At 44.0% G+C, this 17,791-nt stretch overlaps 1 protein-coding gene across 4 annotated transcripts in view; it reads left to right on the forward strand.

Annotated features, from left to right (window-relative positions):
* The window catches only part of REPS2 (RALBP1 associated Eps domain containing 2), a 238,353-nt gene that overhangs the window by 192,687 nt on the left and 27,875 nt on the right, over positions 1-17,791 (forward strand). For all 4 annotated transcript variants that reach the window (XM_032329532.1, XM_032329534.1, XM_032329531.1 and 1 more), the window contains 3 exons: positions 4,548-4,631; positions 5,773-5,918; positions 15,557-15,662. In XM_032329532.1, the coding sequence (XP_032185423.1) occupies positions 4,548-4,631; positions 5,773-5,918; positions 15,557-15,662 (336 nt within the window). The remainder of the gene's footprint in view (positions 1-4,547; positions 4,632-5,772; positions 5,919-15,556; positions 15,663-17,791) is intronic.

A 17,791-nucleotide genomic window follows, 5' to 3' on the forward strand; every position in this document is an offset into this window, starting at 1 on the left:
GTCTCTCATTGGGCTTCAGGAGGCTTGACTGGAGCTGGAGGATCCCCCCTAAGACAGCTCTCCCACAAGCCTGGTGGCGGGATGCCTTAATTCCTTGCTACATGGGCCGCTTGTTAGGACTGATTGAGTGTCCTCACAAGATGGCAGCTTTTTCCAAAGCGAGTAATACTAGAGAGAGACTAAGGAGGTGACTACTAGAGTGCTTTAACTCCCTTGTTCTGGGGGCAATTTGCCTAGTGCCTCAGGTCGGGTACCCCAGAAGCGGAACATGAGATGAGGATTTTTGGAAAGTGATACATGAGGTATGCGAAATAAGTATCTGTATAATTGAATAACTGAACAAACCCTTCTTCTGGTGGAGAATCCAGATGCTTAGCCTTCCTGGGCCTGTGTTCATTTCTGGGGGAGCTAGCTGGGCAGGGACCATATTGTTCCATCAGCCATGGGAATGGGCGAAATCCCAGAACAGATCTCTACATTTGGAGTGGCAACACCTTCTAAGTCCATGTAACTCATACAGGCTTTTTCCTTGCAAAATTAGGATAAAACTATATTTCTTATTTGTGGATAGGGAATTATTGATATTAAAATATGAGATATATATTTTTAAAAGGAACCTTATCTGGAGTTTCAGTGAGCTCTTGCCTAAAAGTACATTTTTCTTGCCTTGCCACATCCTGGTTGGGTACCTGTCACATGGTGAGCCATGATGGAAGGACTGCCATTTGTTTTAGTAATTGTAATCCCCGGGACTCAGGCACTGGATTTCAGTTCAGACGATCAGAACTTTCAGACCAGACTTGTCCATATTGATAGAGTTGTTCTCTACTTTAATATATGGAGGGAAAAGAGAGTTACCGAGGCTCTCCTGTTCCATGGGTTATCATTCTGTCCGAGTTGTTACCTTAGAAAAGTCGGAAGAAATAGCAAAGAAATCTCCCCAGTTTGTTCTGCTTTCCAGGTGCTAAACCTTACACTATTTTCCTGAGGAAAAGTGAAATAGTTTCTTGCAAAGAGGGGCTTTTGTAGCTCTCAATCTCATCTTTAGTTGTTGCTTTTTCTTTTTTAACCACAAAGTTAGTTTTCTTTCCTCATCTCTTTTCCTGGGATAATGCCTGGCTCTGGTGAAGCTCTGCCTTTCTGGGATCTTCGAGACTCCTGTGCTCCAGGCTCCAGGAGATTTCAGTCCTCTGAATGGTCAGTAGGTGGACCCATTGAGAATCAGTCATGGAGTGGGCAGGGGAGGTCTTCATGTTCCTCCCTGTGTGGTTGGTGGTTGGATTCTACCTTGCAGAACCAAGGAGCTGTTTGTTCTCGGTGGTAGAGCAAGAAAACCTAGGCCTTTGGACGCGATTTCAGGAAGGTAGATCTATAAATGGAAAAAAATTGTCAGACATTTTTCACAACTGATTTTTCATCCTTCCAAACTCCCACTCTTTTGTACTTTTGGTTTCTAGAGCTGTTTCAGAGAAAGCAGAGACAACGACAGTGCCCATGTCCTACTTTTGCTGTGCTCAGAATCCTTATTTTTGTTGAAAAAAGGGCCTGATTTATTGTTTCCCTCAGTATTTCCACAAGAGGGAGACTGCTCGTCTCCTCAGGAAAGGGAACATGGGGGCAAACATTTCTCTGCCTGATGATGGAGGGGCGCTGAGCAGGTGAAAGGCGGGGACACTGGTCCATCACTCCTTTTCTCTCTGGCTGGCTGGCGGGATGTGTCATTGCATACCTGTGGTCCTGCTGAGGCCTGCATGTATAGACTTGAGGCCAGAACACTGGTGTTCCAGGCAACAGATTTGCAGATGGAAGAGGCAAGAAGGGGCATCAGGTCCCAGTTGTGTTCTTCTGCAAGGTCGGGGAATCCCTGCATTTGGGAGGTTGTTAGCCATTAATAAAGCTGACATTGGGCCTGCGGATCTTTTTTTCCTTTTCCTTTTTCTTTCTTTCTTTCTTTTCTTCCTTCCTTCTTTCCTTCCTTCTTTCTTTCTTTCTTTCTTTCTTTCTTTCTTTCTTTCTTTCTTTCTTTCTTTCTTTTTTAAAAAAGATTTTTATTTATTCATTTGACAGAGAGAGATCACAAGTAGGCAGAGAGGCAGGCAGAGAGAGAGGAAGGGAAGCAGGCTCCCTGCTGAGCAGAGAGCTCGATGTGGGGCTCGATCCCAGGACCCTGAGATCATGACCTGAGCCGAAGGCAGCGGCTTAACCCACTGAGCCACCCAGGCACCCCTCTTTCTTTCTTTTTTTTTTTTTTTTGAGGGAAGGAGAGAGAGAATCCCAGGCTGGCCCCATGCCCAGTGAGGAGCTGGTCACTGGGCTTGATCTCAGGACCCTAGGATTATGAGCTGAGCCAAAATCAAGAGTGGGGCACTTAACTGACGGTGTCCCTCAGGAGCGCCTGGGCCTGTGGTCTTGAAATATGACCCCAGTTGTCAGAGCCCCCAGGAGAGGTGCCTGAACTCCTATATTCCCCTTACTCTTGACCAGGAATGGCTCCCAGATAGCTTTGCACAGCTCTTGTCCGGGCATTTCAAAACTCAGTGTGCCTGAAAGTGAGTTCCCCTTACATCTGCTTCTCTCCTGGTTCTTGTCTTGGGCTAGGCCTCTGCATGGCGGTGGTGTCCTAACTGGAACTTCCTTTCTCACCATCTGTATGCACTGCCCCTCTCGCTGGCTGCTCTCTGCTTGTCAATCAGGTCTTAGCTGTGACATCACCTTCGCCCAAGTCTTTGCTGACCCACACGGCCTGGGTGTTCCTGGAGCCCCCCATACTTCCTCACCAAAGTCTGAATTCTACCAAAGCATGTTTGCCATGTCATTTCTTTGCTTATTCCACTAGACTTCAAGCTTCTGTAAGAAAGTTCTAAGTATTATTTAACTTCAATACCAGCTCTAGCACGGCGCCTGCCTGCTCTAGCTGGTCAATAAATATATCTTGAACAAGTACCACTCGGGCCCAAGAAGAGTGCCTGAGGCTGTGTAGCTTAGTGGTCACAAGCCCACCGTTGGAACCGGAGGCCTGGATGTGGACCCTGCTGTTTGTGTGACCTTGGGGGAGTTCCTCAGCTTCTTGATCCTCAATTTCTTCACCAATAAGATGGGGGTGATAACTGTTTCCTAGGGCTGTGATGATGAAATGCTTTCATTCATGCAGAACACCTGGAGAACTGTGGGACACAGTGTTTGGTTTTTCAGATAGCTGTTGACAACAGCAGCAATGCAGTGATCCTTAATGGAAAGGAGAAGGCCATAAGCAAAACTTTGAATGAGAAGTCAGGCCTGTGGAATGCCTGCATAATGGGTTTGGAGAGGTGGAGAGGTGGTTGGGAAGCGGGGTTTCTAGCTAGGGCAGTGCAGATGGAAGAGCAGATAGGATTACTCTGGAAAAGGATGAATAGCAGTAGGAGGAATAGGAGAACCAGAGACAGAACTTTGAGAAATCCTACCTCTCAGGGATAAGAGGAGTCAAAACAGGAAAGAGAGAGAATGATTACCAGTAGGAGACTGCAATGCATCAGATGCCAGGGACAGGAGTTTTCAAAAGATAGTCAGGGGTGCTGTGCTGGGCAGAAGTCTTGGGAGAAAACTAGAAGAGGCAGCAAGAATCCAGTAAATCGGGGAGCATTGGTGCCCATGTGTGTTTCAGTAGAGGCAGAGGAAGGACGAAGCCAGGCTCTGCGAGGAGTTAGAGAAGGCCAGGTTGGGGACCGAATGGACACACCAGGGATGATTGTTGTGCTGCAGATGTGTAGTACTTTGTGGGTAGAGGTCTGATGTTACTATAATGAGGAAGTCACGTTAGTTCATACGGAGGGTTTTTTTCTTTGCATGTTAATACTTTGCATTGCTGGCTAATAGCAACTGAGTGTAGCAGACCTCCTGGAGACGGGGAGCAGCACATGGCGCCTGGTGTCCCGGTTGCTCTCCTGTTTGGTTTTGTGGCAGGTGCTACATCTTGAAGGGCTTCGGGGGCAGTCCTCACCAGTCTCCGTGCGTGTGTTCACTGGTTCCGTGCCACTGGGTAGCCTCAGCCCTTCTGCTTGCCTCTTCCATCGTGCTCTCCCACCCCTACCTTTTTAAGGTAAAGAGTCCCATCTCTTAGAGTGTTTTTCTCAGGTATTGAATATTTCCTCAAGTCTCAGTGTTGTGTTTTTGTTGTTGTTATGGTTACTGTTTTTGTTAGTGCTTGGGTTAAAATTTTAATTCATTTCTTTCCCAGCCTTTTTTTTTTTTCTGATAAGCCTTATTTATTTGTTTGTTTATTTTAGTTTGAGCTTTTAAAACATTCGTTTTTTAGCAATACCTATGTGTAGTTATGGACAACATTACCATGACCCCTTTTCCTAAGATTGAACAATGAGGGAAGGGGCATGAGAGGGAGTGGCAGGGTCTCGGGAAGGTTTTCTCAAGGATCCAAAGACTTGACCGTGCTTGGCAGCAAAGTGGTCTGAATCGGCTTCCACTCAGTGACATTTCCTAGGTGCTCTCCATTATAAATTTAGGTGGTTATGTTTTTGCATTTTTATCTTCTGTATGATATTTCGCTACAGTCTGAACAAGCGTCTGAGGCCGAAATACACCCCCAGCTGAACAGAGCCCCCTCTCAAGCTGCAGACAGTAGTCCAACGAAGAAGGTAAGGCCTATGGGAAGGTGCCTCTGTGATAGCATTGTAAGCACCCCCATCCCTGCCGTGCCCCCGCCCGGGCTTCTTGGCTCTCTTTGCAAATCTGTTTCACTTTGATTTCACTGTCCTCACCTGAATGTTAATGATCCTGCTTTCCTAGAACTTGGGTTCTTTGTGAGGATTGGGGTGCTGATGGTCCTTGGGCCTGCCCTTGATGTCACTGACAGTTTGCACTTCCTCTTCAGCCTCCAGCTAAACATGGAGGCCTTGTTTTTAACAAGTTCAGGAGGTGCGGTAGGGAGGGCCAAGCGCCTTTAGCAAAACTCTGTGCTCTGCTGAGCCTCTAGGAGGGCCTGTGGTGGGGGGCAGGGTAGTCTGCACTTCTTCCTCTGTGTGCCACAGTCCGTCCTTGCATCCTGGCGTCTTCACCTTAACCCCCCAGTGTTACTGAGTCCCAGGTCACTCACTCAGGAGGCGCTACTCAGTTGTCATGCTCTCTCTCCACCTTGTTACCCTCTCCTTGCTGCTCTCCATTTTCCTACGGCCCTCCTCCGCTCAGAGCATGGGCCCTGGGCTCGGGAGCACGGGTGAGGAGGGGCCTCCCAGGCAGCAGGCTGGCTGTCTCCTTCCAGAAGACACTGTGGCTCTTGAGCTTGCCTTCATATATGAATGGGAATGGAGGAATGAGGAGACCTTCACGAACTTCAAAACTCACAACATATTCCCACAAGCCCCACAGTGAGGCGAGTCTGCTCACAAAGTGAGCTTCGTCTGCAGTCAGAAGAGGCCTCATGCTGTGAGATGCCCACAGCATTGAAAAAAGGGAGAGGTTGGAAAGGTGGGCCACTGGAATCTCATTCCTTTGTCCTTTCAGGTGTGAAAAGTGGTAATAGACTGCAAGCATGGAAAGAAAAAGAGAAAAGGAAAAAAGAAAGGCCCCCCAAAAAGAAAGGCCCCAATATCTGATGTCTGTGTCCCCACCCCGTTCTTGCGAAGCCTTGAATCTGCCTTCTGTCATCAGGTGTGGGGTTTGAACAGAGTGCGCGCCTGACCTGGGAATAGGCCTAGGAGGAACATGAGGACATTGGCATGGTGGGGAACATTTCAGTTTTTAACTTTTGGGTTTTATTGTTATGTATTTAATCCTCAGGACACACCATATTCTCAGCCTCCATCAAAGCCCATCCGAAGGAAATTCCGACCTGAAAACTCAGCTACAGAAAACCAAGAGCCTTCTAGCACTGTTGGCGGGCCAGCGTCCGCAGCGACCGGGAAACCCCACACAGCAGTCCAAAAGTAAGTACAGCAGATCGGGGAGGTCAGCAACCGCCTTTTCGGTCTTTGTATGTGTGTACATGTAAATCTGTTTACATATATACTAGTGGCCATGGAAGGGTGTGATTTCGTGGCTGCAGTTTTGTCTTACTTCTCTCTCTGCTGGTACTACAGGCTCCCCGTCACCTAAAGAGACCTTCTGAGCTACAGGACTTAACCTGAGCCAAGGGGCAAGCGAGCCCAAAGCTGCGGCATTTTAGTTGGTTTGATTTCCTTCCCTTCCTTCCTCCTCTTCCTCGCCTTCCCACCCCTCTTCCTTGTGCTGGCCTGCATTTTCCTAGGAAGAAGACAGTGGAAAAAATGGCAGTTCCCCCTCTTTGCCTGTCTTCAATTAGCAGTAATCACACCTCGGATAAACCTCACTGGGGTACGATACTGCCAGTGTGGAAAGCTGGCTTATGCTCCCCCCGACCCACCTGGGCAAATGGCTAGCTTCCTGACCCTCAGCCCCAACTTTGAGTAGAGTGGCTTGTGATTTCTTTTCATGCCCCATGAAAATTTTCTCTTGTTGATCATGTCGGCACAGAATGGTCACATGTGGAGTTTCCAGAATGTCTGTCTGACTGGCTGTAACAGACACTGGAGGAGGTGGCACGGGTGGGGGGGGGTGGTACCTGTCGACAAGGCCAGGAACCGAGAGAACAATGCTCTGGACAGACTGTTTTTCTCCAGAGGCTTTGGCTTTAAGAAAGGCTGTCCCTTGCCTCAGTTTCCCTGTAGTGAAATTGAGCTAGGTACTAAGGGCAGAAACCCGCTGCTGTGTGTGACTTCACAAGTGAACTCGACTGGTCACTAACATCCATGCTCAAGATAAGCCCTGACACTGCTCTTGGGGCTTTGTCGATCCCAGAGCAAGATTCCGTGGGTGCAGCTTGCCTCGGAAGCCAAAACCCCATGGGGAATCTGTGCAGCACTCTTCAGATGATGGTTTTTGTGTCTTTTTTCCCAAATGGACAGTTTCCTGGTGGTATTAGTGCATAAAGGAAATCTGTTTGGTCCTTAATGGCCCCTGAGAGCTTGGACCATCTTTCAGCCACTGTCAGGCCTGGGGGCTGGACCCCTGTCAGGGACAAAGGTGGCTAAACTTGTTTCCGTGAGCCGCCCTGGCTCTGCAGTGTAATCCCTGCTTCACATTACTGCTGGCCAGTCTGTGGCAGCTCCGGCACCCCCCACACTGGATGGACGGCAGCTGGCCGAGCTCCCCCAGAGGTCTTTTTCAGTTTCTTTCCTTTGCCTGTGGGTTTTTAAAAACAGTTTTATTGAGATATAATTCACATAGCATACATTTCACCCTTTTACGTGTACAGTTCAGTGGTTTTTAGTGTATCTACAATGTTGTATACAAAGTTGTAAAACGGTTGCCACAAACTAATTTTAGAACATTTTTATTGTCCCCCAAAGAAATTCCATGCTGATTAGGAGTCACTTTCCATTTCCTGTCCCATGTCCCAGGCAACCACTAATCTGCTTTCTGTCTTTATAGGTTTGCCTGTCCTGGCCATTCCATGCAGATGGAACCATGCAACATGTGGTCTTCTGTGGCTGACTTTTTTTCAGTTCACATAATGTGTTCAATGTTTATCCGTGTTTTTGCTAAAATCAGTACTTGGTTCTTTTTATTGCTTAAATAACGTGCTGTTGTACAGCTGTAGCACATTTTACTTACCTGCTTAGCACCGATGGACATTGGGGTCGGTTCCACTTTGAAGCTGTAACGAATCATGCTGATATACTATGGGTGGACAAGTTTTAGTGTGGACTTGTGATTTCATTGGTCTTGAGTACGTACCTAGGAGTGGAATTGCTAGGTCATATGGCCACTCTGTATTTAATATTTTGAGGACTTGCCAAACTCTTTTTCCACAGTGGCTGCAGCATTTTACTGTCCTATCGGTAACATACAAGAGTTCTAATTTCTCCGGTTTTGTTTTTTTTTTTTTTTTTCCAACACTTGTTATCTTTTAAAAAAAATGATCACAGCCATCCTAGTGGATGTGAAGGGGTATTTCACTGTGGTTTTGATTTGCATTTCCCTAATGGCTAATGATATTGGGTATCTTTTCATGTGTTTATTGGCCATTTGTCTATCTTCTTTGGGGAAATGTCTGCTCCGACCGTTTGCCTATTTATCTTTTTATTTTGAGTTATGAGTTCTTGACTGAAGCAAATTCTCCTTCAGATAACATCATTGTCTATTTCATTTAGGGCAAAGGAAAAATGAAATAGTCTCTCCAAGTGAGCTGCTGAGTCCAGATATGACTAATAAACAACTCTTGGATTGTGTCAAAATTACTGAGCTGCTTGTCAGGACAAAAGTGCTTTTTTTTTTTTTTAAAGAAATAATTTGGCTTACTTGGTTTTCCCTCACATCTTGTGCATCTAGTAAAGATGGACTTTGGGAAAATAAAATGGTTTGAAGAGTTTGGAGAGAGAGGATATTGTATAATAGTCCTGTGAAACTGTGCCCGCCTCCGTGGCTTTGCTCTTCTCTGTAACCTCCGGAAGTGTCCTGGACCACCCCAGGGCACGCCCAGCAGCCGGGGTGGCAGTGTCTGCTTGCCTGTGTGACATTCTCAGTGTGGTTGGGATTCTGTGTTCCCTCCTGCTTCACGGCTGGCCGTCCTGGCATGCCCGTGGGGTCGATGAGTGGCATCCCTAATGAAAACCTGCCATTTCCAAGTAGACAAAAGGCAATACAAGTTCAGTTCTTAGAAGCTGTGCTCATAATTCCTTGGGAGAAATCAGGGCTCAGTTTGAAGACTGAGAAGATTTTTCTCATCTAGAGACCCCAGCTTATATTCTTTCAAATGTTGGCTTAGCTCTTTGAATGAAACCCAAATTAGCAGGCACTCAGATAACATAGAAATTGACTTCTTTCTTGTCTAAATGTCTGAGTTGGTGAGTGGTCCCGAAGCGTAGGGTAGCTCTGTGCAGGAACCCAGCTGCCTTCCCATATTCTTATTCTATTTTTTTCAAGATTTTATTTATTTATTTGACAGAGAGAGATCATAAGTAGTCAGAGAATAGGGAGAGACAGAGGGGAAGCAGGCTCCCCACCAAGCAGAGAACTCAATGTAGGGCTTGATCCCAGGATCCCGAGATCATGACCTGAGCTGAAGGCAGAGGCTTAACCCACTGAGCCACCCAGGTGCCCCCATATTCTTATTCTAGATCCCCATGGAGGTTGTCTTTATCCCTATGGTTGAAGATGGCTGCCTAACATGTTCACATTTCAGGCCCCAGAGAGGGGGAAAGAACAAATGGAGAGAAAACAGACTACCTTGAAAGGTATGACTCAGAAGCGGCATCTCTGATCCCATTGGCCCAAACGTAGTCATATGGCCTTACTTACTTACAAGAGAGATTGGGAAATGTAGTTTCTAGTTGGAGGGCCATGTGCCTCACTCAAACTGAGAATGATAGGCTACTGCAGATACGAAGGCATAGGAGTAGGTTTTGGAAGATAATCTGCCACAAAACCTTGAGTGGACAGTGCCTCACGATGCTGCTGTTCTGGATTGATAAATAGCGTGACACACAATAGAACCAGACAAAATAAATTGTCTGCCTAAGCGTTACTCCTTCATTTTCCTCCCTGGAAACCAGAGCAGTTCCAGAGAAGCCTGGAAGAGTGAGTAAAAATATTAAGAGAACCTGAAGAGACTGTGGAAGCAACTGTTAAGAGGGTGAGGCAGGTTAAATGCTCTGCTGACCCCCTCAGAGGTATTCTGGGCTTGATCCTATCTTGGTGTTATTTAGGGCTCCTTTGGTAGCAAATAATAAAAGGCAACTCGAGGTAGCAAAAGATACTCTTTATTATAAGGGTATAGGTGTGACTCAGGGAAATCAGTGGCAGGAGTGGATCAGAAGAGAACATTGCAAACCTTCTGGGGTTCATTTTGATGCCTCTCAGTTTTCTTAAGGTGTTTTTGACATTTTTATCTGTAAAGACTCCTCACCTTCAGCTCCAGAGATCCCATTCTCACTGTGCGGGCCCAGGCTGAACTAAACTATGAGCCATAACTCAAGTCCTTTGGAGGGAGCGTCTGGTCAGCTCAGCATGGGCAGGATCCATTCAAGTGTCAAAATCAAGGGCAAGGTTTTCTCGAGACAAAAACAACTGCCTGCCAGGGGCTCATCCTTGTGGAGGAGGTGGAGGGAGATGGAGCCAGTTCCGGAAGGAAGGGGAAACCGTTAGGAGCTGGACATACATGGTGTGGTGGTAGCGTAAGGAGGGGCGGCAAGTTCTGATCAACATCTTTTTAAAAACTTTTTATTTTGGTACAATTATAGATTTACAGGAAATTACAAAAACGATACAGAGCAGTCCTGTGGCTCTTTTACCTAGTTTCTCCTAATGATTACATTTTACCTAACTCTCGAACATTATCAAAACCAGGAAACTGACATTGGGGCAGCGTATGCATAGTTCTGTGCCGTTTAATCACATGTGTGGAGTCTTGTAACTGCCACTGTAATCAAGGTACAGAAATCAGACCTACCTTCTCCTCGTCACCATTCCTTACTCCTGGCCACCACTGGTCTGTTTCCCATCTCTAGAATTTTTTCATTTTGAGAATGTTATATAAATAAAATCACACAGCATGTGCCCTTCTGAGTTTAGCTTTTTTTCACTTGGCACAGTCTCTTGACATCTAAGTTACGTATCTCAGTGAGCACTGCTAAGCACTATTCTGTGGAACGACTGTGCCGCAGTCTCTTGAGCCATTCGCTTGTTGAGAGACATTTTGGTTGTGCCTAGTTGCTGGGCATCATAAGCAAAGTTACTGTGAGCATCTTGTGTGTAGGTTCTTGTGTGTGCACAAATTTTCATTTCTCTGGTGTAAATGGCCAAGTTACAGAGATGTTGAATCACTATACTGTACACCTAAAACTAATGTAACATTGTTACTTATAATCAAATTTTAGAAAGTAAAAAGATACAGTACTAATTAAATTATCTTTTTCACTTGATGTGATGTTAGTAAAAATGTAAAGTTTAAAAAAATTTAAAAAAAGACCAAAGCTTACCAAATATCAAAAAAAAATAAATTAAAAAAATGTAAAGTTTGTAAGGCATTCTAATAAAAGCCTTAGAAGTAAAAAAATATGGTCAATATTGATTGCTGGGTGGTGTGCTGAGTGTATGTTTAGTTTTTGGTTTTGTTTTAAGATTTTTATTTATTTAATTGAAAATGAGAGAGAATGAGCAAGTACGTAAGTTGGGGGTAGGGGTAGTGGGAGAGGGAGGGGGGAGAAACAGACTCCCCGCTGAGTAGGGAGCCCATGTAGGGCTTGATCCCACGACCCTGGGATCATGACTCTAGCTGAAGGCAGATGCCCAACTGACTGAGCCACCTGGTGCCCCAAGTGTATGTTTATTTTAAAAAAAAACTGCCAAAAAAAAAAAAAAGAAAGAAACTCCCAAGTTGTTTTCCAAAATGGCTGCACCATTTTACATTTCCACCAGCAATGTATGAGAGATGGTTTCTCCACATCCCCACCAACATTTGGTATTGTCACTGGTTTTTTTTATTTCAGCTGTTCAAATAGGTGGGTAGTTCTATCCTTTTGTGGTCTTCATTTGCATTTCCCTAATGGCTAATGAAGTTGAGTGTCCTTTCATGTGTTTATTTGCCATCATGTCTCCTCTTTGGTAACATGTCTCTTCATGTCCTTTGCCCGTTTTCTAATTGAATTAGTTTTTTGCTGTTGAGATTTGAGAGTTCTTTTTATATATTTTAAGTGCCTATCAATTGCCGGGAATGTGGTTTGCAAATATTTTCTCTTAGTCTGGAGCCTGTCATTTCATCCTCTTAACACTCGTTTGCAATACCAAAGTTTTTAAAATTTTGAAGAAGTCCAACTTACTGATTTTTTTAATCTTTTATGGATTGTGCTTTTGTTGTTACATCTAAAAACTCTTCATGAACAAGCCCTAGATCTTGAAGATTTTCTCTTATGTTTTCTCCTAAAAGTTTTATAATTTTGCATTTTATATTCAAGTTGCTTGATTCATTTTGTATCGTTTTATGTAAGATAGGTTTGTATCAGTGTTCTTGGCCTATGGATATTGAATTGCTTCAGTGCTGTTGGTTGAAAAGGTTATTCTTGGGGCACCTGGGTGGCTTGGTTGGATGTCTGACTCTTGGTTTTGGCTCCAGTCATGATCTCATGAGCTGTGGGATTGAGCCCTGCATCAGGCTCCTGACTCCGCGCTCAGCGGTGGGGTTAGGGCTGCTTGAAAGATTCTCTCCCTCTGCCCCTCCCCCAGTCAGGCATGCTGTCTCTCTAAAAATAAATAAATAAATCTTAAAGACAAAGAAAAAGCTATTCTTCCTCCATTCACTTGCTTTTGCACCTCTGTCAAAAGCGAGTTGTTTGTACTAGTGTGAGTATGTTTCTGGGTTCTCTATTCTGTTCCACTGATTGATGTGTTTTTCCCTCTGCCAATACCACCCGGTCTTGATTGCTGCCTTCATTTTAGTTACTTGATTACTATAACTATATAATAAAATATCTTCTGTCTCTCCCACTTTTTTATGATTTTTCAGAATTGTTTTAGATATTCTGATTCCTCCGACTTTCCATATAAATTTTAGAACAGTTTTGTCTTGATCTACAAAAAAATCTTACTGAGATATTGATACAAATTGTGCTAAACCTTTGGAGCACCTGGGTGGCTGAGTCAGTTAATCGTCTGCTTTCAGCTCAGGTCATGATCCCAGGGTCCTGGGAATGAGTCCCACGTCTGGCTCCCTGCTCCGTGGGGAGCCTGCTTCTCCCTCTCCCTCTGCACCCCACTCTGGCTTGTACTCTCTTGCATGTCTCTTTCTCTCTCAAATAAATAAATAATCTTTAAAAATTAGAAAAAAAGAATTGTGTTAAACCTTTATGTCAGTCTGAGGAGAGTTGACATCTTTACTATGTTGAGTCATTCAATCCATGAACGTGATAAATACTTATTTATTTTGACTCTTTTTCATTACTGTTTTATAGTTTTCAGCATGTAAATCTTGTGTATGTTTTGATATATCTAAGAGCTTCAGTTTGAAGCTTTGTAAATGATACTGTATTTTTAATTTTTTCCCCCAAGTATTCAGTGTTAGTGTATCAAAATTCTATTGATTTTTTAAAAATACTTGTTTTTTTTAAAAAAGATTTTATTTATTTATTTGACAGACAGAGATCACAGGTAGGCAGAGAGGCAGGCAGAAAGAGAGAGGAGGAAGCAGGTTCCCTGCTGAGCAGGGAGTCTGATGTGGGGCTCCATCTCAGGACCCTGGGATCATGACCTGAGTTGAAGGCAGAGACTTTAACCCAGTGAGCCACCAAGGCACCCCTATTGATTTTTTTTTTTAAATCATTTATTTGAGAGAGAGGAGCAGAGGAAGAGGGACAAGCAGACTCTATGCTGAGTGCAGAGCCTGACACAGGGCTCGATCCCACAACGCAGAGATCATGATCTGAGCTGAAATCAAGAGTTGAATGCTTAACTGACTGAGTCACCCTAGGCACCCCCATTCTTTTGATTTTTGTACATTAATCTTCTCTCCTCCAAACTCATTCCTATTCTTGCTGAAATCATTTATTAGTTCAGAGAATTTTTTTATAGATTCTTGGAGTTTCCTTTGTAGGCCATCATGTCATCTGCAGATGGGGACAGGTTCGTTCTTTTCAATATGTGTGCCTTTTATTTCCTTTTCTTGCATTACTGTGTTGGCTTGGTCTTCTAGCACTGTGTTGAAAACAGTAATGAAACTAGAAATCCTTGCTTTGTTCCTCGTCTCAGAGGGAAAGCATTCAGTTTTTCATTATGTATGATGTCAGCTGTAGTTTTTTTTTTTTTTTTTGTAGAAGTTCTTCATCAAGTTGAACAAGTGGGCCTCTATTCATAGTTTTCTGAGAATTTTTTTTTTATCGTGAATGGGTATTGAGTTTCATCAGGTGATTTTTCTATATCAGTTGATATAGTTATCTGATTTTTTTTTTCTTTTACCTGTTAGGATGGTAGATTGCACTGATTGACTTTTGATTATTGAATCAGCCTTGCATCTCTGGAATAAAGCTCTCTTGGTCATGGTGTATAAGTTTTTAATACATTGCTAAATTCTATTTGCTAATATTTTGTTAAAGATTTTGCCTCTGTGTCCCAGAGGGATATTGTGTCTAATTTATGTCTTTCTAGGCTGCCCTTTTCGAAGTCATTTGGCTAGAGAGAGCAGGATTTAGCTGGGAGGAGACTTTTTATTGTCTGCCCTTATTGATGCTTATGGATTGCTGACTTTTCCACCGTTCCGTCTGGGATATATGAAGCAAAAAAGAAAACCCAGAGAGTTCACTGCTATCTGTTTCTCTGGGTACTGAGTTCCCTGGCTGGTTTGCCTTCCTCACTCCACTTTTTAGAGTAATGTTATGTTTGTCTTATGTATTATGTCCAGGATTTTAACTTTACTTGGTGGGGTAGAGAGAAGTGTATCTACTTCACATTGTCCTGAGACTAGAAATCCAGTCCTTATCTTTCTAAAAGTAGATTTTAAAGCCTATTCCCTGCTTCTTTATGGATGAAGAAATTAATCTTTCAACTTCTTGGGAAGGGAGTATGTCTTCTGCAGATTAGCAGAGTGGGTAGCATCGTGTATGTGCTCAGTGAATATTAATCAGATCTCCACAGTGGTCACTGGACATTCTGGTTAAGTTGCCCTGGCGTAGAAGCTACCTCTCACTGATTGCACATATGTCTGTTTTCCTAGGGGAACTTAAATTGCCCTTTTGCTCTGAGAATTCAGGCTTTTTTGCTGTGGGATATGAGACTGTAGGTTATACCGTCATGTTGATTTATCGTCCCAACTGTAGACAGCTTTGGGGGAGAAAGAGGGTTCTAAGAATAATTCGGGCCAGTCATACCGTGTAAGCAGAGACTGTAATGGGCAAAGTGGAGCAGACGGTCACCCTAGTTAGACGTGTTCTGTGAATTTACTATTGACTTAATTTGGGAATAATGTTATTAAAACATTTTCTCAAGTGCCACAGATGTATGCTGGTGTATGCACATGCATGAGCATGTACACACACACACACACACACACACACACACACACACACACACACTCAAGCAGTCATGCCTAATAATAAAGAAATGAAGGAGAGTTATATAGGACGGCCAAGTTTTGTGGGATTTTTCCTAACGAGAATGTTCTTCTATTCATTTCCTTCAGACTTGTCCACAGGGGCCACCTGCAGGTCTTTTAAATGCCATTAAGGCTTACATGAAAAGGGCATTCTAGTTAATGTGGTTTGTCAGGAAGAAATACTTATTAAAATGTCTTGGAATAAATGGAATGCGAAGTTTGAAAAGGTCCAATTCACAGCTTTTCTTTCAAGTTATAAAATGGGAACTACTTCAGGTGTAAATAATTCATCCCGACAAATGTGTTTCGTTTGGTGCCTGCCCGCCTGCCTGTGAATATACGATTTTCTTTTTGGAGCCTGTGGCATTAGTCCCTCATTGAGCACTTCACACGAGTCAGGGTGTTCTGACCCGCAAGGGTCCGGACCCTTGAGTTCTATTTCGGTGAACTGTTTGTACTTTTTTATAGACAGTCTTCCAAACAGAAGAAGGCGATTCAGACTGCTATCCGCAAAAATAAAGAGGCGAATGCAGTGCTGGCCCGGCTGAACAGTGAACTCCAGCAGCAGCTCAAGGTAAGGAGCTTTCCGAAATTGGATTACCAGGCTTTTTTTTCTGGTGGTTTTGTTTGGACCATTGGCCGAGCACCTGGTTCCATTCCTATTGGTAAGACTGGCGTCTTTGTTGGCAAACCTCTTTTGGAAGGCAGAGACTTGCTGCGCTTCAGTTTCATGGGTTGGTTCTTGTATGTTTAGGGGAAGCCTAGTCACTTGAATGTGCACCTGCATGTTGTGTATCAGTGATTAGGACAGAGAGTCTGTCACAAAGGCTGTCTGAAGCGTTCTTCATTGCCGAAAGCTTCCGGACAAGCCTTTGGTTGTTGAGGTCCTCTCTGAATGATGGGCTACTTACTTAGGTGGAAGAGGGTAGCCCTGATACTGTTAAAGGCCCACCCCCTCCTGCAGGCAAATGGTTCCGTTTCACCTTCGCAAGAACATCACCCTCTCCTTACCACCTCTTCCTCTTCCCCATTCCTCTCCACTGTGTTAGTTTTCCAGGACTGCCGTAACGAAGTACTACAACCTTGGTGGCTAAAAGTACCAGAAATCACTTCTCACAACTCTGGAGACTAGAAGTCCAAAATCAAGGTGTCAGCAGAGCCATGAGCTCTCTCTGACGGCTCTAGGGGAGAATCCTTTTTCTCTTCCCAGCTTCTGGTAGTGGCTGGCAATCCCAGACGTTCCTCGGCTTCCAGATGTGTCATTCCAATATCTGTCTCCACTGTCACATGGTATTCTCTCTGGGTCTCTCTGTGTCTGTGTCCAGATTCCTTTTCTTATTGTGTCCTCTTCTTATAGGGACACCAGTTATTGAATCAAGGCCCCCCCCCAAATTTAGTGTAACCTCATTTTAATTACATCCACAAAGGTCCTGTTTCTCTATGAGGTGTCATATTTACAGGTGCTGAGGGTTAGGACCTAAGTGTATCATACTGGAGGACACAGTTCTACCTACCGCATCCACCGATTCTCTCCTGCATCATTCCCGTCCACATAAACGTGTTCCAGTACTGTCCGGGATCTTGACGTCACATCCTTCTTCAACTGCAGCCCACTCTCTCTTTTCTCTTTCACGGCTAGGTTGCCTAGGAGTTGTTTTCATTTCCTGTCTTTCCTCACCGACAGCTTTCTCTCTCTCCACTTCAGTGCGGCTTCGCTCTCCTCCATTCACACCCTTCCTGCAACCAAATCCAACGGGCCTGTTTTGGTGTTACTTGACTTTTCAGGAGAATTCTACACAATTGGCCATTGCCTCCTCTGATATGGCCGTTCTCACTGGATTTGGACTACTGTATTTTTTTCATGTTCCTTTCACTGCCTCTCTCCCCCCCTCCTTCCCTTCCTTCCTGGTGCCTCTCCCTTAGCACTCAGGGCTATTTCTTCCTTCTTCAGTTTCTCTTTTATTATTCCGCCTTTGCCTTGATATTTTAGTAGGAACATTTTCAAGCATACAAGAAACGTGAAAGAATCCTACGGTAAATACTGTTATAGCCCCCTCTTTTAACATTTTACTATGCTTGTTTTATCACATATCTACTCCTCTGTTCATCAGTCTACCTTATTTTTAACATGTTTTTCAGTAAATTGCAGACATCTGTATGCATCCCCTAAATGTTGCAATGTGTAGATCATTAACTAGTGTTCAGTATATTTACAGATTTTTCTGATGATGTTATGTTTTACATATAGTGAATGTACAGATCTTAAGTGTGCCATTTGCTAAGTTTTTACAAATGCATGTACTTATGGAACCCAAACCCCTACTATTGAGATATAGAACACTACCACCACCCTCCGAGGCTGCCTCATGCTCCTTCCTTGTCAGTTCCTGCCCCCACGTGCACGGAGGCAACCACTGTTCTTACTTTGTTATGCCATAGTTTTATTTATTCTGTAACTCTCTATAAATGGTGTTCTGTAACATAAACTTTTATGTAAAGCTTATTTCACTTAGTATTACATTTTTGAACTTCATTGATACAGCATGTGTCAGTAATCCCTTTCTTTTTACTGCTGGATAGTATTCCATTGGGTGAGTATGTTGCAATTTCATGGTCAGTTCTTCTATTCATACACACTTCTATTAATACACATTAATACACACTGGAGCTGTTGCCAGTTTTTGTCTATTTTGAAGAAAACCA

The sequence above is a fragment of the Mustela erminea genome, chromosome X (genome assembly GCF_009829155.1).
Source record: "Mustela erminea isolate mMusErm1 chromosome X, mMusErm1.Pri, whole genome shotgun sequence".
Classification (NCBI taxonomy): domain Eukaryota; kingdom Metazoa; phylum Chordata; class Mammalia; order Carnivora; family Mustelidae; genus Mustela; species Mustela erminea.